Source organism: Leucopleurus acutus, assembly GCF_964270905.1.
Source record: "Leucopleurus acutus genome assembly, chromosome: 7".
Lineage (NCBI taxonomy): Eukaryota > Metazoa > Chordata > Mammalia > Artiodactyla > Delphinidae > Leucopleurus > Leucopleurus acutus.
In genome coordinates, this window is record NC_139150.1 from 110,036,393 (window position 1) to 110,048,367 (window position 11,975).

General features: G+C 43.7%; 1 protein-coding gene across 3 annotated transcripts; it reads left to right on the plus strand.

The window, feature by feature from the left end:
- The first annotated feature begins 9,593 nt into the window (after positions 1 to 9,593).
- On the plus strand, positions 9,594 to 11,975 carry HMGB2 (high mobility group box 2). Of its 3 annotated transcripts, none has more exons than XM_082842718.1 (5): positions 9,594 to 9,709; positions 10,052 to 10,226; positions 10,451 to 10,596; positions 10,699 to 10,873; positions 11,488 to 11,975. In XM_082842718.1, the coding sequence occupies exons 2-5, from the start codon at positions 10,077 to 10,079 to the stop codon at positions 11,644 to 11,646; spliced, it is 630 nt and encodes a 209-aa protein (XP_082698844.1). In that variant the 5' UTR covers positions 9,594 to 9,709; positions 10,052 to 10,076; the 3' UTR covers positions 11,647 to 11,975. The 3 variants fall into 3 exon arrangements, with proteins under 3 accessions (XP_082698844.1, XP_082698846.1, XP_082698845.1); XM_082842720.1 differs by having other exon boundaries at positions 9,631 to 9,648; XM_082842719.1 differs by having other exon boundaries at positions 9,648 to 9,733.

The window sequence follows — 11,975 nt, forward strand, 5'->3', positions numbered from 1 at the left end:
TCAAGGTATTTCTTAATATAAGAAGGAACAGGAGAATGGTTATTGGGTAGGTGATTAATAGAGTTATCTACCACTGTCTAGAGTTAAGATGAATAATAGAAGGACTAGAACAAGACCACGTTACTTAAAACTCTTGAAACATGAAAAATTCTTTCAGAAGTTAGCAGAAGTGAGTTATTGATCTTAATGACAGTTTAAAAATAAGTCCACCTTTTATAAACCTAAAAGGAATATGTTCAGTTATTAATTAAATTGACAAATTCACTCGGTGAATATTTGAGCCTATGACATATATACAGCACTGTGCAAGGTCCTAGGAGAGATATAAAACATGATACACATTCCTTACCTTCAAGAAACTTCCAAACAATAATTGTTTGTATTAGACTTTCTACTTCATAAAACTCTTTCCAGGCATTATTTCCTTTGAAATCATAACAACTCTGTGTAGAGGAAATTTTTATCTGATGAAGAAATTAAGTGCAGTAGACCCTTCAGATCCTTGCTGGTAACTCTCTGGCCTTCACCACTTCAATTCCTCAGGCTGCTTTCCTGTTACTGGTGTCTGTATCTTTGCCCGAGGGCTTTCTCCCAAGAATGGAAGGCAGCCCTGTCCCTGGGGTCAGGGCAATTCGGAAATGCAGGGAATTATCAGGCTCTCATCTCAGCAGCTCTCACCTAATGACTGACAGGGTCTGTTGTACAGATACCCCAGCTCTCTTGCTCCTCAGGTAGGTAACTTTGAGGCATGTGTTTCATACCATTTCCAAGTTTTCCCATGGGATTATGCTCCAGGCATTACCAGTGGTAGCTGGCTTAATAAGGCGCCCTTTATTTACTGCCTTCCCTTCTTTGTCTCACTTCCCCACCTCCTACTGGTGTTTCCTGAATCCTCCAGATAAACTACCTGCACTCAAATCCTTGTCTCAGGATTATAAAGGGCATTTCCACTAGGTTATTTCCCCAATACTCACACAGCAGCTAAAGCGCTTGGTCCAGTGGGTGGGCCCATGATTCAAGCCAAGCCAGCTGGAATCTTTCCCAGAGAATTTTGTTCAATCTGAAATAGGGAGAAAGGAGCTCTCTTCCCTCTTTTCTGTTCTTTTTTTCCCCTCCCTTTCAATGTATTTCTAGTAGAACAGCACCTGGCACAAAGTAGGAACTTGCTAAATATTTCTGGAATATTTAATGTATACAAGTCCTACAATTTCTTTGCTGCTGATTGACATTTATGATCAGATGTTAATTTAAAATGTATGAAATACTCTTGTTACAGTACATCCTAGTGCCATAGCACAGCGTAGTAGTTGAGAGCATGGACTCGGGAACCAGACTGCTTGAGGTTCAAGCTTGGCCACTTGCCAGTTGTTTGACTGTGCAGGTTGTCAATTGTCTCTCAGTTCCTTTCTCGCTCTACTCTCTCCTCTGGATTCTGGAACCCTAAAGGCTTCTGGAACCCTAAAGGACATGTCCCAGACTCACTTGCCAGGAGGTCTCCAGTTCGGTTCTGCTGACAGGAGATCAGTGGGCAGGAGGAGAGTGGAAGGCACTCCTCCTTTCTTCGGGCTCCAGCAGCCTCGGCAGCACTGTGCTCCTCTATGATGACTCCAGGAACAGGGGTGCCCGAAGGCTGCTGGCTTCCTGCAAAGCAGCTAGCAGAGATAGTTCTAGTAACGCCAACAGTTACGTTCCAAAAACCTCAGAAGCACACATTTGTGGGTTTTGGATGACACTGCTTTTTGTTTTGTGTCCCAAGAGCAGGGATGCTGGCTTTTATCGAAGTACCCTGTGGATAGCCACACTCTCTCCCTTTTGCTCCTCCAGTCCTTCTGTAGGGATTCCGTCAAAAATAGAGGTAATAACATTCCTTCTGAAATACCCAAAGTGGTTTTTCTTTTCCTGACTGGATACTGGCTGATACTGTGACCTCAGGCAAGTAACTAATTCTCTTTGCCTCAGTGACTTCCTCTGTAAAAGTGAAGATAACACTAGTATTTCTATCTCATTGGCTTTAGGAGGATTAGATATTTTTAGAGCACTTAGAACAGTGGCTGGCACACAGCAGACACTATGTTTATTAAATAAATGGTACCGTGTATCACATTCTGTTGTTAAATACATATGGCATTAGCCATAAATTTTATAAAACCTAATGTCCCTCTGTATACAGCTACCACTTTGTGCAACCTGGCCCATGACCCGCCCTTATCATTACTGCTTGTCACAATCACCTCCCTGCATCTTCTGTCTTCTCCTTGGCTCATCTCTTGTGTCATAAATCAGCACGTGTGTTTTTACAGTGTCTTTTTCTCTCACTTGCTTTAGACATAATACAGACATTTTGGAGGCACGCAGGTTTAAGCTTTTTATGAAGCGACTGTATTTTAGGAAGCTGCAGTGGCGAGATGGGTGTGCAGGTTGGGAAGCAGCATTGGCACTGGAAGATTTGCATTGGAACCTGAAAATGAATCCAGACTCATGAAAGTAGGATGCCAGGAATCTTGTGCAGGAGAAAAGATTGAGAAATACAGATTCTTTTGGTTAAATCTTATCCACATTAAGAGTATTTCACATCTGTGTGGAGTTACGTCACTGATTTCTGTTTTTGATTTTTGAGAATAGACTTTCTTTTGATTTCCTACTCACCAGGGAGAGCAGACTCAGATTCTATGTTACATTCACTCCATTCCCAAGATCCTTCAGACCAACCCTCACCTTGCCATCCCCCTCTCAAAAAACAACACAAAAAAATGTGGGAATGAGACAGGCTTAGAGGTTACTGAATAGACAGAGCACTGCTGTGTCTGTACAAAGGTGGGGTCATTGTCCAGAGACCTGGTTACAGAAATTCCTAGAATGACAGTTTTCCACAAAGTAAGATCAGTTCAATTTTTTTTTTTTTTTTTTTGCGGTACGCGGGCCTCTCACTGTTGTGGCCTCTCCCGTTGCGGAGCACAGGCTCCGGAAGTGCAGGCTCAGCGGCCATGGCTCACGGGCCCAGCCGCTCCGCAGCATGTGGGATCTTCCCGGACCGGGGCACGAACCCGTGTCCCCTGCATCGGCAGGCGGACTCTTAACCACTGCACCACCAGGGAAGCCCGATCAGTTCAATTTTTATTGTCCTTTTAACTTTCAGCTTGTCCTACTAGACAGAGTAAATACTCTTTCTTCTTTGCTAATTAGTCCAATCTTCAACTCTGCATAAGTGCATTGTTTTAGTCTAATTAGAATTCTAGACTTTGAATTTTGATGGATATTTTTTAAAGTACATCTGAAAAATCTCATATTGTTTGCAAACAATTTTTAAATACCATCAAACTACTAAGCATAGAATCAAAATTATTTAGGGGGCAAAGTTGTAAATATTTCACCCTTATGAGTATTTACACCAGAATTTACAATTTTTAGTCATTACCAAACTTAAAACTGTCATTGGCTAGATATAAGATCAGCACAGTATTAATATATCACAAATTTACTTTAACTGGAAACACCTACAAAACAGTAGACAAAAAATTATTTTCAAAAAAAATTACAACAGAATTATCTTCCTCCTGTATGAAAGCCATAGATATTCAGCTAAATATGGGCTAAATTAACAATGTTATTATACAATTCAATAGCTGCTGACTCTCTTAACTACTGTTTCCTAAAACAGAAGAGTAGTATTCACTCCCTCCCAAATGATGCCTCTATTTTCATACTGTATTCTGCAGCTCTTACTGTTAAAGTTTAAATTGTTCTTGACTATTTTGGATTCAGTACTCTGCAAGTGGAAAAATAAGTCATTGGCCTTTAAAAAAAAAAAGGCTTCACTGAGGCATATTTTACATATCACAAACTTTCCCATTATAAGTGTACAGTTCAGTGATTTTCAGTTAATCTATACAGTTGTGCAACCATCACCACAAGCCAGTTCCAGAACATTTCCATCATCTGAAAAAAGTTCTGTTGTGCATCTGTGCTGTCAGCCGGGCTCCCACCTCCAGCCCTAGGGCATCACTCTTTAGCTTTCTGTGTCTATACATATATTTGCCTTTTCTAGAAATTTCATATAGATGGAATTATACAATAGGTTGTCTTTTGTGTCTTGCTTGACTTAGCATAATGTTTTTAAGGGTTCATCTATGTTATAGCTTTTATCAGTGTTTGTCCCTTTTCCCCCTTGATTCTTTTTTTACTGATGAATAGTATTCCAGTGTATGGATACACCACATTTCTGTTTATTTATTCATTAGTTAGTGGACATTGGGATTGTTTCTAGCTTTGGGCTATTACAAGTAAGGCTGCTATAAACATTCATATACAAGTTATTTTTGTGGACATAGGTTTTCCTTCCTCTTGGGTAGATCTTAGGAGTGGAATTGCTGGGTAAATATGTTTAAATCTTGAGAAACTGCCAAACTGTTTTCCACAGTGACTGTACTATTTTATATTCCCATCAGTGATGCATGAGTGTTCCAATTTTTCCACATCTTCACCAACACTTGCTATTTTCTTTTTGATTATAGTCATCCCAGTGGGTGTGAGATGATATCTTACTGTGGGTTTAATTTGCATTTTTCTAATGATTAATGATGTTAAACATATTTTCATATGTTTACTAGCCATTAGTCATTGGCTTTTGAAGCATAGACTTATTCAAGACCTGGTATCCGGGCTTCCCTGGTGGTGTAGTGGTTGAGAGTCCGCCTGCTGATGTAGGGGACACAGGTTTGTGCCCCAGTCTGGGAGGATCCCACATGCTGTGGAGCGGCTGGGCCCGTGAGCCATGGCCGCTGAGCCTGCGCGTCCAAAGCCTGTGCTCTACAATGGGAGAGGCCACAACAGTGAGAGGCCCGCGTACCGCAAAAAAAAAAAGACCTGGTATCCTACATACAGGAGGATGAATTTTTGCACATGCACATACCTACATGTGTATGTATATAAGTGTATATATACACATACCTGTGTAACTAGGACCCCAATCAAAGTACGTACATCATGCTAGGCATATTACAGCTTAATACAAATGATTACTTTTATCATATTCTGAACAACAAAAAGATGCTTACAATTTAACTGCATTTATTCCTCCTATCTCTTCTTAGAATCTACTTCTACATGTTATAAAAATGCACAAGACATTATTATTCTGTTTTAAACAAATAATTTACATAATTACCCTTGCCTGTGTTCTTTTTCTCCTCCTGAGGATTTAGGATCATTTTCCTTAAGCAGGACTGAGGGAATGAATTCTCAGCTTTTTCTTGTCTGAAAACATCTTTATTTTGCCTTAATTCTTGAAAGCTTTTTCCCTGGATATAGAACTTTAGGTTAGCAGTTTGGTTTTTTTCTTTAGTAATTTAAGGATGTCCTTCTATGATCTTCTGGATTTCATAGTTCTGTTGAAGAGTCAGCATTCAGGCTTATTGTTGCTTTTTAAAATTTACTGTCTTTTTCCTCTGATTCCTAAGATGTTTTCTGTCTTTAGTTTTCACATTTTTTATTATGATTTGCTTCAGATGACCTCTTCTACTAGAGAGGATTTGACCTTTCCTCTGTAGGGCAGAACGAACCCCTCTAATAGGTAGAAGGATAAGGGACTGATTATCTCAATCCAATGAGGGACTGAGCTGTGTGTATCCAGGCTGTGTTGTAAGACCCAGTTCACATCTGGCTCGTTCCTGATCCTTAGACATTGTCACATGCCCTTTTGCTTTAGGTTTTGGTGGTCTCTGTCTCCTTAGCTCTGAAAGACTATCAAAGATTCATTTCTGCTCTTTCGGTGGACGTTTAGTTCACACTGATTCACAAAAGTAATAGTTGTTTTTTTATTTTGAAGAAAAACAAAATACCTTCGTTTTCTTATCATTTTTTGTTGAAAATGCCAGCAGCAGAACGAGAGGCTTTTGTTTTTTCTTTACCTGCATTTTCATTTCTTCAAAAATTTACTGTTGAGCTGCATCACTAATGTGACTCTTAACAGTTAGGCCTCAGAACTAGTGGTCTACTCACAAATGGCTGTGCCCATGTGATAACACTTGAGTATGCTTTTTCTTCTCCTCTGCCTTTCAAACAACTTGAAAATATTAAACTCCAATGTAAGATTCATCTTTCAGAAAGTAATATGTATGCAGAGCAAGTAACGGCTTTCCGTTTTTTACACTAACTTTGCAACTTGAGAGAACAATAATAATTTTATATGCAACTTACCTTACGGAAAGTATACTTAATTTGGACTAACTACATGAGTTAATCAATCAATAATAATAATTATTGAGAACTTATCATTTACTGCTTTGTGTGTATGAGGGGAGGTTACAAAAAATGTATATATTTTCTTCCCCTCATGGTTTTCCAGTATGATTTGATGATTATGAAAAGTACAAGTTTTTAGGATAACTGACTGAATAAATGATATGAATTTCAATAGGTAGCACAACCCAGATTATTTCTACACAATCCTGTCAGGTTGACATTGTTGTAGATAAATTCCAGGTTATCTACAGAACAGCTATTTATATTATAGGATAGGGGACCTACTTTGGAAACAGCTTCGATCTTAGCTCATAATTAATTTATTGCTAAATATCTATGCTGTTACAGTTTGTGAGATGCTGAACTCAGGCAAAGTTTGGCAAATAAAGTGATAGATTGGTATCGCCTAGGGGGAAAAACCCTGGTAAGATCATTTTACTAGAAGACGAAGATAACTGAGCAATAGTGTGTAATCTAAAGTTTGTTCTATGTAGTTTATTACATTTGAGTAGCTATAAAACTCTTACTTCATTAAATACTGTTTTGAAGTAACTGGGCTCACACTTATTGGTACTTATAACCAAAGGATTTCCTGGAAACAAATTATTTATCTTTTAAATTTTATTTATAATCTCTTGACCACCTAACAACTGCTAAAATTAAAATATTTCCTCACATTATGATCACATATTTGCAGAATTATAGCATCATAAAACTTAGAGATTATCCCCCAAATGTCATTTTACAGTTTGTCAATCAAAAGTCTAGAAATGTTAAGTGTACTGTTCAAAATCACAGCCCTTGTTGGATTTTAATTTATACATTTTTTATGAGAAACATAAACACTTTCCCCTTTATCATCTTTTAGGAAGATGTAGTATTCTAATAAAAATAAATTTGGAAAATTAGTTTTAGAATATATGAAATTGATATGTTTCTGAAAAGAAATGGCTTTAAAGTTGAGTACAACCTTTTTTTTTTTCTTTAGAAATACAATCTTATTTTCCCATTTAGAACCATAACAGGATTAGTGGCACAATGAGAAACACCTTTAGTACTACCTCTGCATAGGACATTTCAGTTTTCTGATAAAGTCATATTAGTCATGACATAGTGAATATACCAAGTAATTCATAATAGTGAACTAGGCCTCTTGTATATTTAATCCATTTTTTTTGAACAACCTTTGGGATTAGAGTTTTGTGTGTGTGCTACCAGACTCTGTATATAGTTGCCATTAAAAAAAAAAAAAGTTGTTCTATAACCAACCACTGTCTAGATCTCACTTAAGCCTTCTTTCATTTATGACTTCACTGTGCATCTCAATGTTACTTTTAGGTCAGGAAGTACAGCAGAGTGAAGTCTTGGCATGGAGGGTAAATGCAGATTAAATATAGAAATGTTTTCCTGTTCTCTGCTGTGATGGAATAAAGAATGGAAATTGGTGTCAGTGGGGTTGGCTCCTCCTGATGGTTGTACGGGAAAAGTCTATTCCAGGCCCTTCTCCTTAGCTTGTAGATGGCCATCTTCTCCCTCTGTCTTTTCACATCATCTTACCTCCATGCTTGTCTCTATGGCCAAACAAACCCTTTTAACAAGGACACCGATCATATTAGATTAGGGGCCTACCCAGCTCCAGTATGACCTCATCTTAACTAATTACATCTGCAATGACCCTATTCTCAAATAAGATCACAGTTACAATCGTGCTATAAAAGCACACAAAAATCCAAATGGAAAAAACAAATCATACATTATTCAAATAGCAATGAACAGATCACTGATGCCTTACTTTTCAACTTTATTTTAAAATTCAGTGGTATTGAGGACATGCACAATGTTGTGCAACTAACATCCATTTCCGTTTGCAAAAACCTAGTTTTTAATTAGTAAATCTAGAAAATTAGCTGCTGGAACTGAGGTTCTAGCGAGTATGATCACCGTGTCCAAACCAAATAGGAGCACACAGCCTAACAAATGCCAGCGAACTTACTGAGAAAGGAAAGAATATTTAAAATCTGTTGAAACCAACTGTCACTGTTAACATATGGGCCAAGAGGAAAAAATAACCCTCAAAACTAAACACAACACAGAAATAGCATAAGATGTCAGTCAACGTCCTCCTACCCCGGGAAAGGCGGCTGGTGATGCCTGGAAGCAGTAAGCTAAGGTCGCTCGGCTGCGCTCTCACCAGACACTAAAGCGAAGATTCTTAACCTGGGCTCTGAGGAGCCTGGAAACGCCGCGGCGCGCAGTTTGGCGCATAAATGCAACGGGGGGTGCGGAGCTTTCACGCGAGTCTCGAAGGGAATCTTTGATAGGGAAAAGGTTTTAAAAACGATCGCGTTGCGGGGACCAGACAGTGACCACTGCGGTGACAGCGGGCTGGCCTCGGGAGGGGGGGAGGGGCGTCGCAGCGCTCAGGTGGAGAGGCTGAGGGGTGGAGGGAGGGGTGTGGGCCCGGCCCCGGGGCCGCGGCCCGGGATCGGAGCCCGGATGCAGGGGAGGGACCGGGAAGACGCAGCCCGCCCCGCCCCGCCCCGCCCCGCCGCCCGCGGGCGGCCCTGTTTACCCCGGGATTTGACGCCGGGGACGAAGGGGGAGGGAGGAGTGGCCCCTCGCGGACTCCGTGGGCGGAAGGCGCCCTGCTTCGCGGGCGTGCGGTACCCCCATGGGGACGGTAATGGCTCCCTCCGCCCCTCCCCGGTCCCCGCCACCTGTCTTCCTCGGGTCCTACCCCAGCCTCAGCGACACCCGGCGGCGCCGGCCGTCGGCCGCAGCGCAGGCTCCTCAGCCTCCGTATTTGTTATTCTCCAGACGGGGCGGCGACCACCGCTCCGGGAGCCGAGGCTCTGGGCCGTGCTGGGGCGGGGGACAAACAGGACCTGGGCCGCCGTCGGGGTCGGCGGGGCGAGCCGCTTCTGCCCCCTCAGCGCCCGCAAACCGAGCGCCGTCGACCCCGGAGAGCAGCCCGCGGACTCGCGACACGGTATTTTTAAATCTGGCGGGGCTTCTCCACGGGCCAACCGCGCCCCCCGCCGCCCGCCCCAGCCAGTCAGCGCCAGGCCCGCCATTTTTCAAACCCTCTTCCGGCCGCCAATCAGGATCGAGCAGCACATTCCTCTCCTGACCGGTTCTAACGGGTCTAGGAGTTAACTACCCGGGCGACCCACCGAACCTGCTAGGCTGCGGCCGGGGGGACGAGCCTGGCGACACACCGGCCATTCGGAAGCCGCCGTGGCGAGGGGGCGGGGCCTCTCTGAGTTTGAATAATCCCCAGGGCCAATAGGAGCGGCGGGGGGTGTGGCCTGTGGCCCGGCTCGTCAAGTTGCCGTGGCGCGGAGAAGTCTGCAAAACAAGAGACGGAGGATTGCGTTAGCGACATACCACTTCACGCCGGAGCCGCGGGTAGGAGCGTCGCGGTCGGACCCGGCCGCTGCGCGGTACTCTGAGGAAAAGCTACCGCCAGGCAAGAGCCGGACCCGGGCCTGGGGTGCGTGGCCGGCCGACCCCCTTGCCTCACGGCCGGCCCGGGCGCCTGCGGCTCTCGGGGCTCGCCCCGCGGGCGGAATCCGGGTGCTGGCCGGGCGGGCCGGACTGCGGAGGCGGGAAGCTCGTCCGGGCCCGTCTCTGGAGTGTTTTGGACGCGGGGCGCGAGGCGGCAGCTCGGAGCAGGGCTCGCGGCGTGGAAGCCGGGGGCTTTCCTGTCAGGAAGGGCCGGGCGGGGGTGGCGGGCCCGGGGGGTGGGGGGCGGCGGCGTTTGGGCGGGAAGGCGCCTCGCCCGCTAGCGCCCGCCGCGCTCTCCCGCCAGGTGGACGCGCCGCCGCAGCAGCATCATGGGGAAGGGCGACCCCAACAAGCCGCGGGGCAAGATGTCCTCGTACGCCTTCTTCGTGCAGACCTGCCGGGAGGAGCACAAGAAGAAACACCCCGATTCCTCGGTCAACTTCGCCGAGTTCTCCAAGAAATGTTCCGAGAGATGGAAGGTGAGAGCGAGGGTCCTCACGCGGGCAGGTGGCCGTGACATTGAACTTGTCTCCGCCGCCGACTGGCCCCAGTGTTTTATTCGGAGTCAGAGGCACAGGACTTCGGGGTGCTGGTGTATTTTAAGACGACGGAGGCAAATGTGGCCCTGAAGAGAACCCTGCCTTTTCGGGGACGGATGTCGGTTTACAGTATTGCATTTTCACTGCTGCTTTCATGCCCACAGACCATGTCTGCCAAGGAAAAATCCAAGTTTGAAGATATGGCAAAAAGTGACAAAGCTCGCTATGACAGGGAGATGAAGAATTATGTTCCTCCCAAAGGTGACAAGAAGGGAAAGAAAAAAGATCCCAATGCGCCTAAAAGGCCTCCGTAAGTTTTTTTTTTTTTTTTTTTTTTGTTTTCTTTTCAGTCAACTGAACTGCCCCCATGATTTTTCATTCAGGTCATTACAGCTCTGTTCCTTCCTTTCAGATCTGCCTTCTTCCTGTTTTGCTCCGAACATCGCCCAAAGATCAAGAGCGAGCACCCTGGCTTATCCATTGGCGATACTGCCAAAAAATTGGGTGAAATGTGGTCTGAGCAGTCAGCCAAAGACAAACAACCCTATGAACAGAAAGCAGCTAAGCTAAAGGAGAAGTATGAAAAGGTGTGTTGTCTGCATTTTTTGGGGGCAAGGTTGAAATCTGGTAGCCAGTTTCTAAATGAGCATGTTAGAAGTAGGTGTAAGCTGTATGTTAATAGGTATAAGCTGTAGTCAGTTTTCCCTGACTAGCAAGTGGGGAATCTTCCGTAGGTCAGTGTTAATGGTTGTCAGCTTTGCTTTGAAAAGGTCTAATGAGAGTTGTACACTTAAGGAGTATAAGCTAATTGGAACCTCCTTTCTTTGGACTGCAACCGGTGTTTGTAGCCCTGGGAGGTTGCTGCATTCAAATGTATTTGTGGTAAAATGCATCTCTTAGTTGAGAATGGAGGGTTAAATGTTTCATGTAGGTGTATCTAAAATGTGAGGTCAGGGGACAGGCTATGTGCCGCTAACAGATGACGGTAGTGAAAGTACTGACAGACATCAATCTGATACACCCCCATTATTTTACATCATTAGCTTTCGAAGGCCTGGAGGGAACAAATGATCTCAAAACCAAGTTTTAGACAGTCATCGGGGTTATTGGCCAATAATCTTAGATTTGTTTACAACTTAGTGGTTTTCATGGTTGAGTAATGACACCGGATGACGATTTTATTTTTTTGACAATATCTCAGGATATTGCCGCATACCGTGCCAAGGGCAAGAGTGAAGCGGGAAAGAAGGGCCCTGGCAGGCCAACAGGCTCCAAGAAGAAGAATGAACCAGAAGATGAGGAAGAGGAAGAGGAGGAAGAGGATGAAGATGAGGAGGAAGAGGATGAAGATGAGGAATGAATGGCTATCCTGTAACGATGCGTGTGCAGTGTGCGTGTGTGCTCAGGCAGTGGTTTTGCTAAGAATGTGAATTCAAGTGCAGCTCAATATTAGCTTCAGTATAAAAACTGTACAGTTGTTTGTATAGCTGATAAGATTCTTTGTAGAGAAAATACTTTTTTAAAAATGCAGGTTGTAGCTTTTTGAGGGGCTACTACATACAGTTAGAATTTAAAGCTTTTGATGAATGTTTCTGAATATTTAATGGTTTCTTTAACTTTTTGACTTGTGTATGGTAGCACAGCAAACTCATAGAAATTAGTATCAATAGTGAATTTTGGGTTTTCTAG

Excerpts from the sequence above, each read along its gene's own strand:
- HMGB2 (XM_082842718.1), top strand. The coding sequence starts at position 10,077 with ATGGGGAAGGGCGACCCCAACAAGCCGCGGGGCAAGATGTCCTCGTAC. Across the intron at positions 10,227-10,450 it reads AATGTTCCGAGAGATGGAAG|ACCATGTCTGCCAAGGAAAA; the intron begins GTGAGAGCGAGG and ends TCATGCCCACAG. Across the intron at positions 10,597-10,698 it reads AATGCGCCTAAAAGGCCTCC|ATCTGCCTTCTTCCTGTTTT; the intron begins GTAAGTTTTTTT and ends CCTTCCTTTCAG.